The sequence below is a fragment of the Oryctolagus cuniculus genome, chromosome 3 (assembly GCF_964237555.1).
Source record: "Oryctolagus cuniculus chromosome 3, mOryCun1.1, whole genome shotgun sequence".
NCBI lineage: Eukaryota > Metazoa > Chordata > Mammalia > Lagomorpha > Leporidae > Oryctolagus > Oryctolagus cuniculus.
Window position 1 is genome coordinate 183,336,523 of NC_091434.1, and position 22,788 is coordinate 183,359,310.

A 22,788-nucleotide genomic window follows, 5' to 3' on the forward strand; every position below is an offset into this window, starting at 1 on the left:
AACTTCCTACCAATGCATACTAGGAGGAAGCGGATAATGGCTCAAGTCCTTGGGCCCCTGCCACCCACATGGGAGACCCAGGTGGAGTTTCCTGCTCCTTGCTCCACCCTGACCCAGCTCTGGGTGTCACAGGCATTTGGGGAGAAAACCAGCAGACGGCAGAGGTCATTCTCTCCTCTCTTACTCTCACTCTCTCTAGCTTTTCTTTCTTTTTTTTTTTTTTAAGATTTATTTTAGTTATTTGAAAGAGAATTATAGAGAGAGGTAGAGACAGAGAGGTCTTCCATCCGCTGGTTCACTCCCCAGATGGCCACAAAGGCCAGAACTGCACCGATCCGAAGCCAGGAGCCAGGAGCTTCTTCCAGGTCTCCCACGCGGGTGCAGGCGCCCAAGGACTTGGGCCATCTTCTGCTGCTTTCCCAGGCCATAGCAGAGAGCTGAATGGGAAGAGGAGCAGCTGGAACTCAAACTGGCGCCATCTGGGATGCCGGCACTTCAGGCCAGGGCTTTAACCCACTGCGCCACAGCACTGGCCCCCTCTTGCTTTTCTTTCTGTTAGGCGAAAATAAATTTTAAAGAATGCATTCCCCTGGTTATCCTTGTGCTGCATACCTGCTCCTGCTCAGCTGGTGATTCCTCTTCCCTCGGTGATACCATCCATCCAGTTTTCTGGTTTGAAAAGCCATTTGAATGTCATTGCTCTGCTCAGCATGTCCACTTCATTGTCTGAAGGACAGCTCAGATTTAAAACTTTTTCTGGGCAGGGGGAGAAACAGTTCCTTCTACTGACTCACTCCCCAAATGCCCACAGCAGCCCAATCCAGGTCTGCTGCATGGGTGCAGGGCCCCAACTATTAGAGCCTTCACTGCTGTCTCAGGTCTGGAGCCAGGACCGGTGCTGGGTATTGAACCCAAGTACTCTGCTATGTTAAGTGGGCATTTTTAACCGCTAGGCTAAAACCCCCGTGCCAGCATCTCAGATTTAACATATCTAAAACAGCTCCTGAGCTTTGTCGGCAAGTCCGCTCTTCCTGGGTAACTGACGAGACTGTCCTTTCAGCTGGCCAAGTCTAACGGTTTATAGTGATCCTTGAATCCTTTCTTTTTGTCATACCATACAGCCAGTCTGCTTCCAGCTCTCATGAGCTCTGTCTTCAGCATCTATCCAGTCTTTCAGTTGGTCTCCTTCTCCACTGTCACCCTGACCAAAGCCACTATTATCTGTCGCCTGGATTCCTGCCTCCACTCTTCAGCTGAAGCATCAGTTTATTCTCAGCACAGTGGCCGGTGTGGCCTCCTTAAATTTAGGCCAGATTTTGTGATTGCACAGCCCCTCGGGGTCCACATCTGACTCAGAGTGAGAGCCAGAGTTCCTAAGAAGGCTTTCTCCATGCAGTCGCCATCAGTCCCTCCCTCCCCTGGTGACTCCCCACTCCTTCCCTCAGCTCCCCTGGGACTCTCACTGCGGTGCCTCTTGGAGGCCACATTTTGCTGTCCCACTGTTCTTAGAACATAGGCAGCATGTGGCTGCTCATGACTTTGCCCTTACCCAATCTCTGTCTGGAATGTTCTGGTCCCATATCTGAGTACTTTGCTCCCTCACTTTCTCTTGAGTCTATATTCAAAATGTCATTTTAAAAGAAGCTTTCCTGAGGCCAGCGCTGTGGCATAGCATGTTAAGGTGCTGCCTGTGGCGCCAGCATCCCGTATGGGCACTAGTTAGTGTCCTGGTTCCAACCCAGCTCCCTGCTCATGGCCTGGTAAAGCAGTAGAGGATGGCCCAACTGCTTCCATGTGGGAGACCTGGAAGAAAGTCCTGGCTCCTGGCTTCAGCTTGGCCCAGCCCTGGGGAGTGAACCAGCAGATAGAAGTTCTCTCTCTCTCTGTGCCTCTCCCTCTCTAACTCTGACTTTCAAATAAATTTCCCAAAAAAAAAATAAAAGAGGCGTTCAGCCTTCTCTTACCTGAAATTATAACCCCCAGCAGCTCAGCATTCCGTGACCTCTGCCCCTGCTTTTTCCCCTTATATTTGTCACTTGTGTTAACATGCTATGTATTTGATTTATTTATCTTCTTAATTTTCTGTCTTCTACACTAAAATACAAGCCTTAGGAGTCTAAAGCTTAAATAATGTACTCAAAGTCATCTAGCTAGTAAATCCCATTGCTGGCATTCTAACCTGTGTGCTCACAGTTCATGCACTCTGGACTTCCCTCTCTGGTCATGTCACTTCGGTTCTCTGGACTCTGGCCTCCCCATCTGCATAGCTGGAATTACTGCCTTTTCCTGCCTCACAAAGAACATAAGAAGGTTATGAAGGCAAAGATATAAAAATATTCTAAAAACCTTAAAATGCTATACATTTACTAAAAAGTAGTATGGTAACTTTGTGTTTTCTTACAGTTTTTGCTTTGAGTTTTAGGTCTGTGGTCTATTTCAAATTAATTTGTGTATCTACCATGAGGTAGAGCTTGAAGTTTATTTCGTGTGTGAATGTGTGTGTGTGTGTGTGTGTTTCACCAATACTTGTTGAAAAAACTGTCCTTTCCCTCCATCGAGTTACTTTGCTCTTGTAGATAAGCTAGTAAGTACCATGCTTCTGATTTTTTGTTTTTAGGCTTATGAATATTTGAAATGAGCATTAAGAAGAGAGAATACCATGGTTTTTTTTCCAAAGGGACATTAGTTCTCTCTAACACAGGTCCCAGCTGGGAAACAGCCAAGATGTAGAAATAGCATTTCCATTTTTAAAAAGATTTGTTTGAAAGGCAGAGTTACACAGATAAAATGGAAGAGACAGAGAAAGATCTTCCATCCACTGGTTCACTCCCCAAATGGCTGCAGTGGCAGGGCTGAGCCAAAGCCAGGAGCCAGGAGCTTCATCTGGTCTCCCAGATGGGTGTAGGGGCCCAAGAATTTGGACCACATTCCATTGCTTTCCCAGACACATTTGCAGGGAGCTGGATTAGAAACAAGACAGCTGGGACTCAAACTAGCATCCATATGGGATGCCAGCATTGCAGTGGAATGCTTAACCTTCTGTGCCCCAATGCGAGCCCACAAAATACTGTTTTCACGTGTTAAAAGTTCAGTATTTGGGCCAGCACTGTGGCATAGCGGGTAAAGCCCCTGCCTGCAGTGCCAGCATCCCATGTGGGTGCCAATTGGAGTCCCAGCTGTTCCACTTTTGATCCATCTCTCTGCTATGGCCTGGAAAAGCAGTTGAAGATGGCCCAAGTCCATGGGCCCCTGCACCCGCGTGGGAGACCCAGAAGAAGCCAGCCATCTGGGGAATGAACCAGCAGATGGAAGATATCTCTGTGTGTGTGTGTGTGTGTGTGTGTGTGTGTCTCTCTTCCTCTTCCTGTTCCTCTCTGTAACTCTACCTTTCAAATAAAATAAATAAATCTTAAAAAAAAAAAAAAAGTTCAATATTGGTTCTCCAGTAGAGTAGCAGACAGCCACAGCACCCATCTGGAATGGCATGATCCTGAAGCCACACTTTCACAAGGCCTGGCCATGGCGCATGGCCCTGTGGTTCAACTAGCTAGGAAGTAAGATCCATAGGCACAGGCCTGGCCTGCCACATCGCCTGGGGTCCCCATCAGGGCCCATACGGCCGTCGTGCACTGACCAGCAGTGAGATAGCGTGGGAAGGTGCGTGCCATCCATGGCTTCACCCTGGAGTAGTTGAGGGTAGCTGGCATCCATAAGAAGGTGGCGTGGACCTGAGATGGCTTCAGGCGAACATTCAGCAGCTGAAGGAGTACCACTGCAAGTTCATCCCCTTCCCCTGAAGCCCTCGGCCCCCACGAAGGGCGACAGCTGTGCGGAGGAACTGGAGTCGGCCAGTGGCAGTAATGCCACCCAGCATGCACAAGAAGGAGAAAGCCAGGTTCGTCACTAGGAGAAGAACTTCAAGGCTTCTGCCTGTCTCCACGTGGCTGCACCAGTGCCCAGCAGATTGGTAGCCGGGCAAAAAGAGCCAAGGAAGCTGCAGAATAGGATATTGAAATGAAAAAATAAGGCCTTGTTGGGGAGTTGTGTAATAAATGCACAGTCTGGCCAGGAGGGGAAGAAGGATTCAGTGTTACTGCTTCCCACATTTATCTCCAGAGTCAGTGCAATCACAATGGCAGACTTCTATTTAGAGATAGGTCAGGCTGGGGCTGGCGCTGTGGCATAGCAGGTAAAGCCGCCGATAGGTCAGGCTGGGGCTGGCACTGTGGCATAGCAGGTAAAGCCGCCGCATCCTGCGTAGGCACCGCTTCAAGTCCCGGCTGCTCCACTTCCAATGCAGCTCTCTGCTGTGGCCTGGGAAAGCAGTAGAAGATGCCCAAGTCCTTGGGCCCCTGCACCCACATGAGAGACCTGGAAGGAGATCTTGGCTCCTGGCTTTGGATCAGCACAGCTCCAGCAAGTACAGCCAATTGGGGACTGAACCAGTAGGTGGAAGACCTCTCTCTCTCTGCCTGTCCTCTGTGTCTAACTCTGACTTTCAAATAAATAAATAAATCTTTAAAAAAAATAGGTTAGGCTAACCCTAAAATTTGTATGGAAATGCAGTGGCTAGAAATTTATAATAAAGACAAATTTAGGCCGGCGCCGTGGCTCAATAGGCTAATCCTCCACCTTGCGGCGCCGGAACACCGGGTTCTAGTCCCGGTCGGGGCGCCGGATTCTGTCCCGGTTGCCCCTCTTCCAGGCCAGCTCTCTGCTATGGCCAGGGAGTGCAGTGGAGGATGGCCCAGGTGCTTGGGCCCTGCACCCCATGGGAGACCAGGAAAAGCACCTGGATCCTGGCTCCTGCCATCGGATCAGCGCGGTGCGCCGGCTGCAGCGGCGGCCATTGGAGGGTGAACCAACGGCAAAGGAAGACCTTTCTCTCTCTGTCTCTCTCTCACTGTCCACTCTGTCAAAAATAAATAAATAAATAAATAAATAAAAGACAAATTTGAGAAAGAATAATTGAAGGATTTCTACTGTGAGATTTCAGAACTCTTTATAAAAACCACGTAATCAATACTGTGGTATTGGCACGAGGATAGATACATATATATATATCCATGAAACAGAATAGAAATCTTAGAAATAGATTGGCGAATCTGTGGTCAAATTTGAGTTTGACTGAGGTGCCAGGGCAGTTCAGGGAAATACACTTTTTGTATTGCTGGAACAACTGGATATCCATATAGGGAAAAAAAATTAACCTTTCTGTGACATAGACTAAAAATTAACTTGAAATGGATCAAAGACCTAAGATTTAAAAATCTAAAATGTCTACTAGAAACCTAGAAAATCTTTGTAACCTAAAGATGTTTTCTTGTGACACAGAAAACAAGGACCATAAAAGAAAAAAAATAAAATAAATTGGACTTCCTGAAAATTCAAAACTGTTGCTCTCTGAAAGATACTGTTAAGAAAATGAAAAGACAAGCCATAGACTTGTTTCTAAAACATATTATCTGATAAAAATATTTGTATCCCACACAAATGAAGAATTCTTACAACTCAGTAAGAAAACATAGCACCCAATGAAAAGAACTGGTAGAAGATTTGAACACTGGATTAAAGAAGATATACCAACAGCAAATAAGCACATGCAAAGGTGTTCAAACATCATTCGACATTAGGGAAGAGCAAGATGCCACGAGGTAGCACTGCATCCTTACTGGAACACCTGTAACCAGAACCACAGGCACCACGTGGCAGCAAGCATCAAGGCAACTGAGCTCTCCTAAGGATCCTAAGTGATGTGGCCATTTTGGGAAACAAACTGACATTTTCTTTAAAGTTAAACTCAACACATTAACAGTTCTAATCCTACCTAAATACCCAAGAGAAAGGAAACATGGGCTGACAACGATTTGTACATGAATGTGTTATGCATGGTTGCCAAAAGTCAGGAACAACCTGCCCTGGAACACTGCATACAGCCAAGAAGGGGATCTCAGAATCCTATTGAGCAAAAGACACCATACGACTGTATGTATACAAAGTTCTAGAAAGGTCAAACTAGTATGTGCTGACATCATTAGCAGTGGTTGCCTGAGCCTATGGGAATATTAGTAATTGCAAAAATAGATGAAGAAACTTTGGACTGATGGATATTCTTTATCTTGATTGTAGCTGACCATTATACAGGTGTATTTAAGAACACATTAGACATTTAAAGTATATTGTATGTAAATTATGCCTCAATAAATTTGATTTTTAAGAGGAAGGAAGTGAATAATTCAAGAAAGAATAGAATTTAGTCTGAAATTCTACCTCTCAATTAAATAAATTAAATCTTTAAAAAAATTAAAATGTTATGCCTACCACAAGGAGGGTGAAGATAAGAATCTCACTATGAGTAGGTCAGATCAAATCTGAAGTATTCAGTTTGGACATCAAAGTATGCTCTAAACAGGATGTTAAAAAAAAACTGTATCTTGGATAAGAATTTAAAAGAAATAGTTAGAACAAATTTTCCTAGATGATATTGTGGCTTTATAATAAAATTACTACCAGAACAGGCATTTAGCCTGTCCAGTTCAGACACTTGTGTTCCATATCAGAGTACCTGATTTCAGTGCCAACTCTGGCTCCTCAGTCAAGTTTCTTGGTAATGCAACCCCTGAGAGGCAAGTAGTTGAGTCCCTGCCACTCACGTGACAGACCTGGACTAAGTTCCTGGCTGCCTGGCTGTAGCTGGTGTGGATATTCGGGTAATGAACCAGTGTCTGGGAGTTCTGCCTCTCGATTTAGTTAATAAGTTTTTTTAAAGAGTAAATGGCTTATAAGTGGACACTTTTCTTCAGAAAGACCAGAGAATGTGATGTTCATTTAGTTTTTTTTAAAGGTTTATTCATTTATTTATTTATTTATTTATTTGAAAGGCTGCGTTGCAGAGAGAGGGAGAGACAGAGAGAGAGAGAGAGATCCTCCATCTGTTGGTGCACTCCCCAGATGGCTGCAGTTGCCAGAGCTGGGCCAACCTGAAGTCAGGAACCAGGAGCTTCTTCCACAGCTCCCATATGGGTGCAAGGGCCCAACACTGGGGCCACTTTTCCACTGCTTTTTTCCCAGGTGCATTATCAGGAAGCTGGATTGGAAGTGGGAGCAGCCAGGACTTGAACCTGCACCCATATGGAATGCAGGTGGCACGTTTACCCGCTACACCACAGAGCCAGCCTTTCATTTAGTTGTTAGTATGTTTGTTCTTTCCTTAGTGCTGTTGTAAACCTGTAACATTGTCCCTAATACCTTAAAGTGGTATGAAGGAAGTCCAGTCTAATTATCCTAAATAATAGACCTTTGTAGCTTTGCAGTATCAGTTGTAGCAAAGTAGTTTTTATTCTTGTTCCCATCTCCAGCCAGGTATCTGGAGGGTTTTGGGATCTCCTTAGTGCTCATGAAATCCTATTTTAATTTCAGCCAGTATAGAATTATTTAGGGTAGCAGTCACTCATATTATGCAGAGATTGGAATTTGATGCTCACCTCATTTTTCTAGCTGGAAGTATAGAGCACCCTTTCCTTGCCATCTTCCGTCATAAAGACCTGGACTTCTACTCTTTGTTGTTTTTGTTAACAGAAGTGTTACAGAAAGAGAATTACTAAATGAGATAAAAATAGGGAAATAGCTTGTAAACTATAAAGGATCACACAAATATATATATGGGGGTGGTGTTTCAAGTTGCAGCTACATGCAGTTCTGGCCTGTAGTCGGTTTACAGTATCTAACTTCTGATCTAGTTGTATCATTAGCTCAGCAGTCACATTTATATCTTGTTGATTACCCTTGTATATTCCTGGCCAAAATTTTCTCTTTCAACCCTTCTGTTATGTTTCTGTCTCCTCTATTCTTGCTGTGTATCTTTGAATTAAGTTTGTTGAAGAAGTGACACCATCTGTCAAGAATACCTTGACCTTCCCTTCTTTTGACTTTATCATGTCCCCCTATTTTTACATGCCTCCCATTTGTTTTGTTTCTGTGTTTTTGTACTACAGGATAAAAGACCCTCTTCATCCCCTTTTATCTTAAAAAAAAAAAAAAAAGATTATTTATTTGAAAGAATTGCAGGGGAGAGGCAGAGAGAGATCTTCCATCTGCTGGTTCACTCCCAAAATGGCCACAACAGTCAGGGCTGAGTCAGGGCCAGGCTGAAGCCATTAGCCAGGAACTTCATCCAGGTCTCCCACGTGGGTAGGAGGACCCAAGCACATGGGCCATGTACCACTGCCCTCCCAGGCACACTGGCAGGCAGCTGGATCAAAAGTGGGAGCAGCCAGGACTCGAACCAGCGCCCATATGGGATGCTGGCACTGTAGGTAGTGGCTTAACCTGCTACACCACAGGACTGGCCCTCCCCTTTTCTGACGGAAATTAGATCTTCTCATCTTGAAAAATGAGACTGGGACTCACTTATCATCACCTGTTGTTGTTACCTGTTTGTATCACTGCCGAACTTTAAAGCAGATGAAACTTTGCCTGACATCCCATTTTCGTTCCGTGGAAGACTGAAAGCGTACCGTGGTGGGAGAACATGGGGCCTGAATTCATTCAGAGATAGTTTTAGATCGTGGTAAATGCTGTGAAGGAAATAAACAGTGTGATGTCAGAGAGGAGTTGGAAAAGAAGGGGTAACTTTGGATAAATAGTAATTTGAAATGAAACGTCTGTCTTAAAAATCTTTTTCTGGGAGAAGGAGGAAGGTTAAATGAAGATGGGAAAATAAGGATAATGTATTATTTACAGATCTTTAGTTTTTAACTGTTCATTATACAATTTGGATTTGGATTAGAAATTCTTGTTTTAACGCACAGCTTATTTCTAATGCTCATTGTCAGCTTTCAGAAGTCTCATACGTCTGTTCTCTCCAGTATTAAAAGAAGAAGAACCTTGACGCTAGGACATTAAGTCATCTCGTTGTACTTGATTCAGAGACGCGTGGTGAATACTTATGCGCGTGCCAGGCTCTGTACTAGGCACTGGGGATAAAGTGAAATAAACTGTACAGACTTTTCCCCGTGAGTATAACTAAAGCAGCCTTTGGAGGCAGTGGAGACGATTCAGACTTACCATTAAGTTTGACATAAAACCGCTGTGGCCATTAGTTTGCTCTTCGTGATTTCAAGAATATATGAAACCACCTTTAAAAGCAATTTTAGTTTATTAATCAAACTTCCATATTCTAGTGGGGTTTATGTCCTGAATAGGGACCAAACGCTGGTGCTTGAAAAGACACATGAATCAAGCTGCTGCTAGGATAACACTGTATCAGACGAACAGTGAAAGGTCACTTTCAGTTGGATTACTTATGGGAAAATGTCACTCAGGAGTTAGAGTTGTGTTCATTCTTAAAGGAAGAGTATGAGATAAATGGAAAATAGAATGAAGGCTAATTTTGGCTAAGGGACACAGTGACAGAGGTGGGATTTAACATCACGATATATTTAAAGAATGTGGATACCTAAGTTCGCCTGGAGTGAAAGGTTTGTATTGGTAACTAGTCAAAGATACAATCTGGTAATAGCAGATAAGATTTGGCTGTACTGTTACAGTAGTATGTTCTGTAATCCTAAATTCATTTACAGTCTTTTAAAATTATGTAAAGATGTTATCACAATGTACAGTTTTCAGTTGTATCAAGAATCTCAATAAGTCTTTATACCCCTAAATATGTTCTATAGATTTTGAGGTCAGAGTCCTTTAGCCCTACTCAGGTTAAAACGATGTTTTGTTTTTCAGTTACTTACACGCCAAGTCAATCATCCACAGAGACCTCAAGAGTAATAGTATCCTTCCTGAAATTTCTGCGAAGTTTGAAAACATCCTGACTTTTTCTTCTGCATTTTATCTTCACATTATGTAAAAAGTTTTCGTGCTAAGTTCAATAAACTGTAAATAGAATTAGTAAATCAGTTTGCATGAGAATATTGTGGAGCAGGATACTACAACCAGCTTTTGATTTCTAAGTGATCAAGCATTACAAGAAAATCTGTCAAAAGACTTTATAATATATTAGACCTTTTTGATTGATCACTTGTAGGCTATCACCACTGCAAAACTGATCTTCTTTTAGCCCTCTGAATTTTCTCAGTGGTATTTGAGATTTTACTGAAGACTCGAAATTGTATGAGAGAGACATGAGTTTCTTCTTCCCTAAAAGCCCAGGCTCAGGTCCTGTTTATTGATGTCATTGTTCAAATGAAGAATCCCTAGAGCTTTTCCAGCTATGCCGAAGGATCTTTGGGCCTCCGTGACTAAATCAAATAGGGAATTTCAGGAGATCCCATAAGCTTAGGAAAGCGTCTCACCTCATCCTCATAACATACCAAGTCCCCAGAATTCATAAGAGTAGATCTTATCAACTAAATAGAACTAATTATTGTTTAAAACATATTTATTGATTTTAAGTACTGCAATTTTTAAAAGATATCGTATTACAGAATCACAGAAAGTGGACCTCTTACCTGAACTCTTCATAATGCTCGCTGTATTAGGAAATTGAGACCTGTTGTTTTCCTTTACTCACTACACCTCAGATATATTTCTTCATGAAGACCTCACAGTAAAAATAGGTGATTTTGGTCTAGCCACAGTGAAATCTCGATGGAGTGGGTCCCATCAGTTTGAACAATTGTCTGGATCCATTTTGTGGATGGTAAGAATTGAGGCTACTTCTCCATTGATTAAATTGTTGGCCCCTAAATGTTCTGAGTTACTAGGAAGTCATTGACTTAAAAGTATTTTCATAGCTCCCAGTATTCATAGACATAAGTGCTATTATTTTTATATAAAATAGGTTTTAAGTTGTTTATTTTTAAAAAGAATATTATCTAGCCAGTTTCGATGTATTTAAAGAGAAAATTCCATTTTATAAACAGTGTTTAAGTTTTCTTCAGAATTATCTGTTTAAAATAATTTGTGTTCCAATCGTTCTGTGTACCCTATTTGAAAAAACAAATACGCATTTAAAGCCAGTGCGGTCTGCAGCCATTATTACAGAGGTTTTGCTGAAACAACTGCTTTTAACAGAGAGGCTGTGTCACGTTGTTACATAAGCCTAAATTGGAAAGTTACTTTCCTGAGACTGAAAGGAATCTCCTGATCGCGGGGCAGCTGTGAAAGCAAACACAGAAAAGAAGAAGTGGAAGCGAGACGTTGAGCATGCCAGCCGTGTGCTGCTTGCGTAGCTGTGCTTGCTTGCTTTGTTCCTGCTTCTGCCTGGTGGAAAGAGGAGCCGGGACTTGTACGCGGCAGTCCCGGGAGCCACAGCCGCGGTCAGGATGGTGTGGCCGGGACAGAGGAGCCGTTTTGGAAGCCCATGGTCCTCCGGAGTTGCTGAGATCTTTTCAGAAGGTTCAGAAGGTCTTTCCTCCATGAGATCAGAGTTCCTTCATTTCCTTCAGCCAGAAACAACACATTCGCTGTAGATTAAATGCAGAAGCAAATACGAGAACCTAGCCTTCTGCTCTTAAGCCAGACCTTAAAGAGAATAGCCATACTGTCCCACTAAATGTTTTTTTGTTTTTGTTTTTCTAAAATACATTTTTCATTAAAAATTGGTGATCTGGGTTACCATGTAATGATTATTGTAATATTTAATTTTTTTAATTTAATTTTTTATTTGTTTATTTGACAGGTAGTTATAGACAGTGAGAGAGAGACAAAAAGGTCTTCCTTCCGTTAGTTCACCCCCCCAAATGGCCGCCACGGCTGGCGCTGCGCTGATCCAAAGCTGGGAGTCAGGTGCTTCTTTCTGGTCTCCATGCAGGCGCAGAGGCCCAAGCACTTGGGCCATCCTCCACTGCCCTCCCGGGCCACAGCAGAGAGCTGGACTGGAAGAGGAGCAGCCAGGGCTAGAACCCGGCACCCATATAGGATGCCAGTGCCACAGGCGGAGGAATAGCCAAGTGAGCCATGGCGCCAGCCCCTGTAATATTTGAATGAATAAATATTTTAAGCTTCTCGGTTAAGTTTTAGTATCATATTCACAGAAATAATCCCTGTAAACAAAAGCTCTTGGAATTATCAGTAATTTTTAGTAGTGAAAAGGAGTTCTGAGACCAAAATGTTTGAAAACTACAGCTATAAGCTGAATACAGGGTGTCTGAAAAGTCGCAATGTGATTTAAACTTTAAATGATTTGATCCACGGTAAGGCTTTTGGAATGCCCTGCTGGAAACAAAAAGTTACAAGAGCTTTTGAAGCCACATTTGCCCAAATGCCCTGAGTTTTAGGTAGCAGTCCCCAAGAAGAGAATTCCAGGGTAGAATCCGGAGCTCATCAAGGTAAACCCAGGGCTAAATTGAGCTGTGATTTCCTAGGACATAAATGGAAGAAAGGGCAGTGGCGAGGTGCAAGAGAAGATGTGGGTCTTGACAGTGACCTTGTCCCTCTTAGCTGGCAGGTTGCTTGACAACCTCGGATTCTGTCTGAAGTGTTGAGTTGGACTAGTGCCTAATTTAATGCCCGTCCTGTTTCTGAGATTCAATAATTTTAGTTCACTAGATTTTTAAGTTTACTGTCTTCACCTGATAAAGGCTAATTAATCATTGTAATCTGAATCTCAAGCACCTTTAAGGCACATACTTGTGGCATATATGGTAGTGTCTCCTAAGAAGATAGGGAAAATCAGGTCTTAGGTGCTGAAATTACAAAAGCTAAAATTATGAAGAAGCAGTTGTCACATGTTTTAAAGGTGTGTTTATTGTAATTAATGTGAGAAAGGCCAATTCCAGTCTCCAGGTTTGTCCTTACTTTTTCGAAAACATTAAGCAATTAGTGTGTGTGTGTGTGTGTGTGTGTGTGTAACATGAAGTTATATATTTCCTTCCAATTACTATTTTGTTTGTACTTGGATAGATGAGATCATACTTTAGTCCATTACCATGAGTTTTAAAGCAAAAGAATAGCCAGTAAAGCACTTCACTGTTAAATAAATCATCCTTATTGATATTATCTTCAGAAACAAATACAGAATGTCCACAGACGAGGAGAGAACTAAAACCATTTGGTCAGAACTAAAGTTATGGGGTCCCCTGAATTACCTACAATGCACTTTGTTTTATTAGAGGAGAAAGAAGCCTTTGTGGAAATTTTTACAAATTAAACCACTAAAACTAACAGTAGTCGAGCATTTCTTATAAATAGATGACATGCAACTTTTTATCAAGCCATCTAACTACAATGAAATGAAAGTAAAATTTTTAAAAAGACAGATCTTCAACTGACTTACACTCTGTCACAAGAATTGACTTGGGCTTTGCAATTTGTGTCTTCATCCTAATCGTCAGCCTCTCATACTCCGACTCGCTTGTTACTTCAATTCTGTGTGGTATATTTTGCACTTATTACCAAAAGCAAGTGTCAGTGACATAAATGACGAAAGCGAGTATGTGCCACCTTCCTTCCAGCCAACCTTTGCTCTCTTCAGGATCTCCCGCAGACCTTCCCTCAGTGACTGGACATTCGAGTCACTTGGGAGCTTTAAGGGCCAGTGATGTTTGGATCCCACTCGGTCTGATGGGATGTTAATTGGATTAGAATGTCGTCTGGGCACTGAGAAGCGCAGAGGCGTCCCAGGTGATTCTCGTCTGCATCTGTGGCGGGTGACACACTGCCTCTGCGTGTGAGACAGCTGCCTTTCTGCACCAGCAGCCGGGAGCCCGGCCCTGTGCTTGTGCCACTTTGCAGTTAGTACTGCTGTTGCTAGCAAATCTGATGTTTGCGCAAAATTTTCATTAGTAACCCTTCAGTTTCTTTATTTCCTTCCAAATGAAACAATACAGAAAATGCAAAGTGAAAGAAGAAATCTTTTAAACTAATTTTTAACCAACCATTTATTGCATTTCATGTGAATAAGAAACTAATTATGCAGTGCAGTGACTGATATGTGTAAAAATGTAGCAGATACGAGGTGGTCTGCTTCTTTGCCCAAAAAGCAGCAGTCAAAAGATCTTCTGTACCATCTGCCACTAAATATGCTGTCTATTGCTTTTGTTGGTGAAGCATCCATAGCACGTTTATCCCATGGCGGGGGGGAGGGGATTTGAGTTTATCAGTCTTGAAATTTTACCGTTATTTTCTGTGGTACCTTCAGGTAACGGAAATCATTTGTACTAAGGAAATTCTGAGACTTCAATTCTGAGACAGTTACTACAGTACTTGTACTGTTTCCCCATATTTTATAATTTTATAAATATAGATCTACTGTTTCCTGAGTCAGGAATAGGAAATGATAATTGATTCTGATAGGGTATATCATGGGAAGAATTCAAATGCCAATGATGGTTATTTTGTACAAAAAGAGAGAGATTAAATTATGAAATTTTAATGCTTGATTACGGAGTCTCAGCTAAAACTGCCTCATTCAGAGTTTATAGAGATTTTTTGTGGGTTTTTTTTGTTTTTTTGTTTTTTGTTTTTTGTGTTTTTTTTTTTTTTTTTTTTGACAGGCAGAGTGGACAGTGAAAGAGAGAAAGGTCTTCCTTTACTGTTGGTTCACCCTCCAATGGCTGCTGCGGCCAGCGTACCTCGCTGATCCAAAGCCAGGACCCAGGTGCTTCTCCTGGTCTCCCATGCGGGTGCAGGGCCCAAGCACTTGGGCCATCCTCCACTGCACTCCCGGGCCACAGCAGAGAGCTGGCCTGGAAGAGGGGCAACCGGGAAAGAATCTGGCACCCCGACCGGGACTAGAACCCGGGGTGCTGGTGCCACAGGCGGAGGATTAGCCTATTGGGCCGCAGGACCGGCCTATAGAGGTTTCTTTTATAGAGGTTTTTTCCTTCCTTTTTCTTAATCTTTTTGTTTCTTTGACCCTTAATAAGAGATTTAACTACATACTAGATGGATTTTTTATGGTAAAAGCATTGCTGTGGGAATTACAGTAGTTTGTTTTCTGTTTTTACTCAGTTAAAGAATAAACAAGCATGTTTCTCTTTTTATGTCCTAACAGGCACCAGAAGTAATCAGAATGCAAGACAAAAACCCATATAGCTTTCAGTCAGATGTATATGCATTTGGGATTGTTCTGTATGAATTGATGACTGGGCAGTTACCTTACTCAAACATCAACAACAGGGACCAGGTAAATATTTACTATCTCTTGGGGTTGTTTAAGAAAGTAGTTTTTGTTTTTGGTTTTTTAAAGGTTGATTAATTGATTTGAAAGGCAGAATACAGATCTTCCATCCACTGAGTCACTCCCCAGATGGCCAAGGCTGAGCCAGCCCAAAACTCAGGAGCCTGGCACTCCATCCAGGTCTCCCACGTGGGTGTCAGGATCCCGAGCACTGGGGCCATCTTCTGCTGCCTTCCTAGACACATTAGCAGGGAGCTGGATCGGAAATGGAGCACCCAGACTCAAACCAGCACCTATATGGGATGTCGGTGTCACAGGCAGCGGGTTACCCTGCCATGCCACAACACCAGCCCCAAAGACAACAGTTTACGTCTTTCCTTCCTGGACTGCTGTTCTCTGTCCCTTACAAAATAGCCTCATGAAGCTGTTTGCCTTTTCTGTCTCTGCCACATTACATTCAGTTAGGCTTTTACAGCTGGCCAAGGAAAGTGAGTTACCTTTACTGAGATTGCCTCGGATACCTCAGCATTTTGAAAGGTAAGTGTGTGTTTGTGTGGAGAGAGAAAGTACAGCAGTTACACTGTTAATATATTAGAAAACAATAGTTGTTCATATAAACTGTAATTCGAAAATAGACTGTGGTTTGAATTGGAATCACCTGGGAAATTTGTTTAACAGTGGAGATACTGGGGTCTGTGTCGTGGCATAGTGGGTAAAGCCACCACCTGCAGTGCTGGCATTTTAGATGGGTGCCAGTCCGAGTTCCAGGTGCTCCACTTCCCATCCAGCTCTCTGCTGTGGCCTGGGAAAGTAGTAGAAGATGGCCCAAGTCCTTGGGCTGCTGCACCCACTTGGGAGACCCAGAAGAAGCTCCTGGTTCCAGGCTTCATATTGGCCCAGCTCTGGCTGTTGTGGCCGTTTGGGGAATGAATCAGAGCATGGAAGACCTTTCTCTCTCTATCTCTGCCTTTCAAATAAATAAATAAATCTTTAAAAAAAAAAAAAAAAAAAACAGTGGAGATATTGGAAAAATTTCTGATTCAGTGGGATGCGGCCCAAGTAGCTACATTCTTTTTTGGGTTTTTTTCTTTGAAAAGCAAAGAGAGAAAGATACCTTCCATCTGCTGGTTCACTCCCTACATGCCTATAATAGCCAGTTAGCAGGAGCCCAGAACTCCTTCAGGGTCTCCCACATGGGTGGCAAGGAACCAAATACTTGAGCCTCATCTGCTGCCTCCCAGGGAGCTCATTAGGAGGAAACCAGGTCAGAAGCAGAGCCAGGCTTCAGACCCCCAGAGCACTCTGCTAATGGGATGCAGGGCTCCCGAGTGGCTGCTTAACCTCTGTGCCACCTCACCTACCCTAGTACCTGCATTCTCATTGCTTCTCAGATGACTTTGATACATGCCAAAGTTGAGATTGCCAGTCTACAGAATAGAAAATGAAAATATGAACTTTCTGTGTTTCATCGTAACTTTTCCAATGAATGACATGATAGATTTTGTGTATAGATGTGTTACTTGATATAAGCAGTGTGTTTCTGTTGGTCAGAATCTCAAGTCTCAGGCTTTCTGTTGATAGCTCTGAGAGGCTTTTCTCCTGTCAACTGCCCTGTGATATCAGAGAAGGAACCTACATTTTCCTGAACTCTGTGTATGCTTAGTAATCACTAGATCCTACTCGTGTGATTTTGGTCTTAATATTCTGTGTTTTGAGGATTTAAAAAAGTAACTACGTGTTCTCCCATTTAATCATAAAACTAAGCTTTTATTCTTCCTGTAGCATTAGAATGTTTAGTTTTGATTTTTGAGTATTAAACAACATGGCTTTGGTTGTGGTGATAGGATGTCTTAAGCCTGCATGAAATTTTAATCACGGTAGACAAAAATATTAGCTAAAAGCCACAGTTAAGAGCTTGCACTTTGTCACAGATTTAGACAAATTGATAAAGTTTATGATGGCAGTCTAAATTGCAAAGTTTTCTCTTACGTGTAAGTTTCGTGTGCTCTGCCTTTTACAGTCACAGTAATTGGGCCATCCAGCATAATACCCTGTGCCATGTTCACTTCTCTTACGCATATTACTTCTCTGGAAGATGGCTAGTAATGTTAATTTTAGTTGATTTATCATAAAAACTACAAATTATTAAACCTTTATGTTGTAAGAGCTGGATAAAAATCCATGTTTGTGATTAAGTTTATTTTAATATGATTGTGGTTTGGAAACAAGTATTATTACCTCCAAATTATGGATAAAAACAACCCAGAGTTCTGTACTCACTCACCCACTTCTTGGCATTTTAGGTGCTTTGTCCTTCATGGGAGTATAATAAATTGATGTGGCAAGGGCTTACTCTCCATGAGAGAAGTGAGTGAGTGACCAACAGAAGGGTAAGGCCTTTACTAGTTAATTCTTTCTAGTAGTGTAGCTAGAGCCTCTGGAATTTGCCAGTGTGACATCAGCTTCAGTGTTTGATGAAGAATGAGGAGGTGAAAGGGTAATGCACTCTTTCTGCTACCCCCACACCACTATATTACATTCCAGTTTGCTTTCTTCAGATGGCTACTTTTCGTGGAACTCCCCATTTTGAATGGATAACATCACTCTTCTTTAATGAAGTAACCCCAAGTATTGTTCTACCCCATTCTTTGATTGGCGTTTTCTTTTGTTTTCTGTTATACATTGATCTCCATGGTTTTCAGATTAGACTTCCATTTAGGAATCCAGGAACATTGTTTTTCACGGGAAATGAGACAGCTGATTCTTTACACGCAGTGTAAGTACCATTCGCCTACACTCTGACACCCATAGTCTGAGGAGGTAGGTTCTGCCTGTAAGTTCAAAGCAGGACTCCGGCAATGCAGTGTGATGCAGTGGCAGGCCTTGGACTCAAGACCTGCATGATCTAGGCACCTTACCTCTCTGTGTATGTTTTTTCTCTCCTCAATTACAAAAATAAAAGAGATTGGGGACAGACTTTTGATGCAACAGTTATTGCAGCATCCACGACGCCATATTAAGTCCCAGATCCTCCACTTTAATCCAGCTTCCTGCTAATGGGTACCCTGGAAGGCAGAAGGTGGGGGCTCAAGTACTTGGGTCCCTGCCACCCAAGTAGGAGTCCCAGATTGAGTTCCAGGCTCCTGCTTTAGCTCAGCCTCATCCTGTTTGGGGCATTTGGAGAGTGAATTGGCAGAGATAGATCTGTGTGTGTGTGTCTGTGTGTATCTGTGTGTGTGTCTCTTTCTCTGTCTCTCTCTCTCTGTCCCTCTTCCTCTCCCTCCTTCCTCCTCCTTCTCCCCACATTCTTGATGCCTTTCAAATAAAAAATAATTGTTTTAAATAAAAGATTGGACTAAAGAATTTCTTCCAGTTCTAAAGATCAGATTCTTTCTTGAAATAGGTCTCTTAGCTCATTGAAAGTTGGACTTTGCATAGTGGTATTCCTTTTTACCTAACTTACTCTACTGCTGAAAGTCAGAGAAATTACTTTATCATTTTTCCCCTCTTTATCATTCCACTTTCCTCTCTAATCACTCTATTCTTCCCTCTTGCATTACAGCTTCTCTACTAAGCGGGGTTTTGTACTGTGCTCATTTAAGCTACGTATGTTGACTTTTTGTCATGGCTTCTCTTTTCTTGGAGCAAAAGTACGCTGTCATCTTAGAAGAAAATAATAACGTTTATCGTTTCAACTACATTCCAGTTATTATTGCTGTATAACAAACTACCCAAAACAACTTGTGAAGCTACAGTTTAGGCTGTTCTTAGGAAGGTTTATAATTATTTCATTTCACATTGTGTTAATTAGAGTAGCTTGAATGGTGTTAAAATCACCTACTTCCAAAATGACACATTCCTGAATCTGGCAAGTCAGTGCAAGCTGGCACGTGGAAGCTCAGTGAGGACCAAGGGTTAGGGCCTGGATTCCTCTCCACGTGGGTCTCTGCCTGAGGACCTCTCTACACGCTGCTTGGTCCTTCTCAGAGCATTGGTGCTGGACTCCTGACAAGATCCTAAGAAACAAGAAACAATGAGTATCACTGTCTTCCCAATAGGCAGTTATTTACTAGAAAGTGTTTTTAAAACCTTAAAAAAAAAAGGCACTGTGGAATAGAGAGAGATTCCAAGAATTAAATACAGAATCCACTCTCAGTGAGTCTAGCAGGAGGTGATGTTGAGAATAAGCCAACACATGCTTCAGTAACAGAAGAAAATGAAAGGTTGGGGGTGCCAGGAGTGCTCAGTTCAGATTAAGAACCAGTGCATATTTTTTTTTTAAGATTTTTTTTTTTTATTTGAAAGTCAGAGTTACACAGAGAGAGAAGGAGAAACAGAGAGGTCTTCCATCTGCTGGTTTACTCTCCGGTTGGCCGCAATGGCCGGAACTGTACCTATCTAAAGCCAAGAGCCAGGAGATTCTTCCGGGTCTCCAATGTAGGTGCAGGGGCCCAACGACTTGGGCCATCTTCCACTGCTTTCCCAGGCCATAACAGAGAGCTGGATCGGAAGTGAAGCAGCCAGGACTCAAACTGGCACCCATATGGGATCCTGGCACTACAGGCGGTGGTTTTACCCACTCCACCACAGCGCCGGCCCCAGTCCCAGATTTTTTTTTTTTTTTTTTTTTTTTTTTTTTTTTTTTTTTGACAGAGTGGATAGTGAGAGAGAGAGAGAGAAAGGTCTTCCTTTTGCCATTGGTTCACCCTCCAATGGCCGCCACAGCTGGCAGCAGCCAGCGCACCACACTTGATCTGAAGGCAGGAGCCAGGTGCTTCTCCTGGTCTCCCATGGGGTGCAGGGCCCAAGCACTTGGGCCATCCTCCACTGCACTCCCGGGCCACAGCAGAGAGCTGGCCTGGAAGAGGGGCAACCGGGACAGAATCCGGTGCCCCGACCGGGACTAGAACCCGGTGTGCCAGTGCCGCTAGGTGGAGGATTAGCCTAGTGAGCCGCGGCGCCGGCCCCCAGTCCCAGATTTTTAAGACAAGGTTTAGATTTTGTGGCGTCTGAGCTGTGTGCGTGTTCTATCATGAATTACAGCCTTTTTCCTTTCTGCTGGTTCTGCACAGTCAGTCCCCCACACCCAGTCTAATAGATGCTCATGGAAGAGTGTTATCTGCTTTATGCTCTGCACCAACTAAATTCTGTGAGGCATATAAAATATGACAGTTTGTGGGCTTTTTTTTTACATTCTTCCTGAGAGAACTTTGAAAAACTGTGTGCTTCCTTGTACATTTTTTAATTGGCATCTCAACATTTTTGTGTAAACTTTTCAGTAATTACAAAACAATGTGATTTTTAGTATACTCTGTTAACCTTTATAAGTAGACTACTCTGTTCCTCTTAAAACGTGTCCATTGACAGGCACTGGCCTGGGTAGGGTGCTGACGCCCACAGAACTGTACCGTCATTTGCTGCCCCGCTTACTAGGTTCTCGCTTCCAGCCTTCTGTTTATTTGGACCCTGGTAGGCAGTGGTGATGGAGCCCAGCTTTCCATTATTGGAGACCCTTGGAGGCAGTGGCTTAAGTAACTGGATTCCTGCAACCCATGTGGGAGACGAGGATTGAGTTACTGGCTCCAAGGTTCACAGAGCAACTGTTGTGAACATTTGGGGAGCTCTCTGTCTCCCTGCCTCTCAAATAAATGAATAAAAACTTAAAATATATCCAGCAAAGTCTGAAAACTATACTATAGAGATTTGATACCAGTGATCATTCATTTTTAAAAATACAAAATCTCAGCCGGTGCCACGGCTCATTAGGCTGATCCTCCGCCAGTGGCACCAGCATCCCGGGTTCTAGTCCCGGTCAGGGCGCCGGATTCTGTCCCAGTTGCTCCTCTTCCAGTCCAGCTCTCTGCTGTGGCCCGGGAGGGCAGTGGAGGATGGCCCAAGTGCTTGGGCCCTGCACCCCATGGGAGACCAGGAGAAGCACCTGGCTCCTGGCTTCAGATCAGCACGGTGTGCCGGCCATGGCAGCCATTTGGGGGGTGAACCAATGGAAGGAAGACTTTTCTTTCTGTCTCTCTCTCACTGTCTAACTCTGCCTGTCAAAATAAATAAATAACTAAATAAAAAATACAAAATCTCTTCATTAATTTTAGGAAGTTTCACATGGTTCCTTTTTTCTCTGCAAATATTATTATATTTTCCACCCAGAATTTTATCTTAATATACCATGTTTTTTAAAGATTTGTTTATTTTTATTTATTTGAAAAGCAGAGTGACAGAGAGTGAGCAGATCTTCCAACACCATTTCACTCCCCGAATTGGCCGTAACAGCTGAGGCTGGGCCAGGCTGGAGCCTGTGAGAGTGGCAGAGGCCCTAGCACTTGGGCCATCATCCTCTGCTTTCTGTGTTCAGTGTCAGGGAGCTAGAGGGGATGCAGACATTGCAAACAGCAGATTAACCCACGGTGCCACAGGACCAGCCCCTACCATGTTTTTATGCTATGAAGGATTTTATTGATTATCCAAGTCAAATTTCTACAAGAAATATCTATAAAGTTCAGAATTTTTAAAAATTTCCTGTGACTAGGCCCTGATAGTTAATTTAAAAAATTCTCGGTGCCAGCACTGCAGCATAGTGGGTAAATCCACTGTCTGCAGTGCCAACATCCCATCTGGGCGCCAGTTTGAATCTCGGCTGCTCCACTTCCAATCCAACTCTCTGCTATGGCCTAGGAAAGCAGTCAAAGATGGCCCAGGTCCTTGGGCCCCTGCACTCACATGGGAGACCTGGCTCCTGACTCCTGGCTTCAGATTGGCGCAGCTCCAGCCGTTGCGGCCTGTTGGGGAGTGAACCAGCGGATGGAAGACCCCTCTCTCTCTGCCTTTCCTTCTCTATTTCTGTAATTCTGACTTTCAAGTACATAAATAAATCTTTTTTAAAAAATTCTCAATTATGCTATTGTTAATATTATAAGACATTCTAATTAAAATAACATGAGTTTTAATAGAAACAGGAATTTTTTTTTTTTTTTTTTGACAGGCAGAGTGGACAGTGAGAGAGAGAGACAGAGAGAAAGGTCTTCCTTTGCCGTTGGTTCACCCTCCAATGGCCGCCGCGGCCAGCGCGCTGCGGCCAGCGCACCGCGCTGATCCGATGGCAGGAGCCAGGAGCCAGGTGCTTTTCCTGGTCTCCCATGGGGTGCAGGGCCCAAGCACCTGGGCCATCCTCCACTGCACTCCCTGGCCACAGCAGAGGGCTGGCCTGGAAGAGGGGCAACCGGGACAGAATCCGGCACCCTGACCGGGACTAGAACCCGGTGTGCCGGCGCCGCTAGGCGGAGGATTAGCCTAGTGAGCCGCGGCGCCGGCCTTTTTTTCTTCTTTTTTGAAGGAAAAATTTTGTTGGAAATATATATCTAAGTAAATGACATGAGACCTTTCTTTTCCCTTCAATTGGTTTATATATCTCGGATAAATATGACTTTTCTGCTAGAACAAGCTAAGGCTTGTTAATATCAGTCCTTTCCATTATTTTATTTTTGAAGATATAAATACCGGGAAACCTTATTTGTATTTTTCATTTATTTGAGAGACAGGGGTGGGAGGGGATGTGGGGGCAGAGACAGAAAAATCTTCCATCCTCTCTGGTTCACTTCCCAAATGCTCACAAGAGCTGGAGCTAGGCCAAGCCACAGCCAAAAACTGGGGACTAAGTCTGCTTTCCCACATGGGTAGCAGGGCCCGTGTGCTTGAGCCATCAC

General features: G+C 43.3%; 1 protein-coding gene across 6 annotated transcripts in view; it reads left to right on the top strand.

Annotated features, from left to right (window-relative positions):
* The window catches only part of BRAF (B-Raf proto-oncogene, serine/threonine kinase), a 212,184-nt gene that overhangs the window by 165,348 nt on the left and 24,048 nt on the right, over positions 1 to 22,788 (top strand). For 5 of the 6 annotated variants that reach the window (XM_051835106.2, XM_051835108.2, XM_017338789.3 and 2 more), the window contains 3 exons: positions 9,736 to 9,782; positions 10,533 to 10,651; positions 14,948 to 15,079. In XM_051835106.2, the coding sequence (XP_051691066.1) occupies positions 9,736 to 9,782; positions 10,533 to 10,651; positions 14,948 to 15,079 (298 nt within the window). Of the gene's footprint in view, positions 1 to 9,735; positions 9,783 to 10,532; positions 10,652 to 14,947; positions 15,080 to 17,376; positions 17,464 to 22,788 lie in introns of all 6 variants that reach the window. The other variant, XM_051835110.2, reaches the window with a different exon arrangement.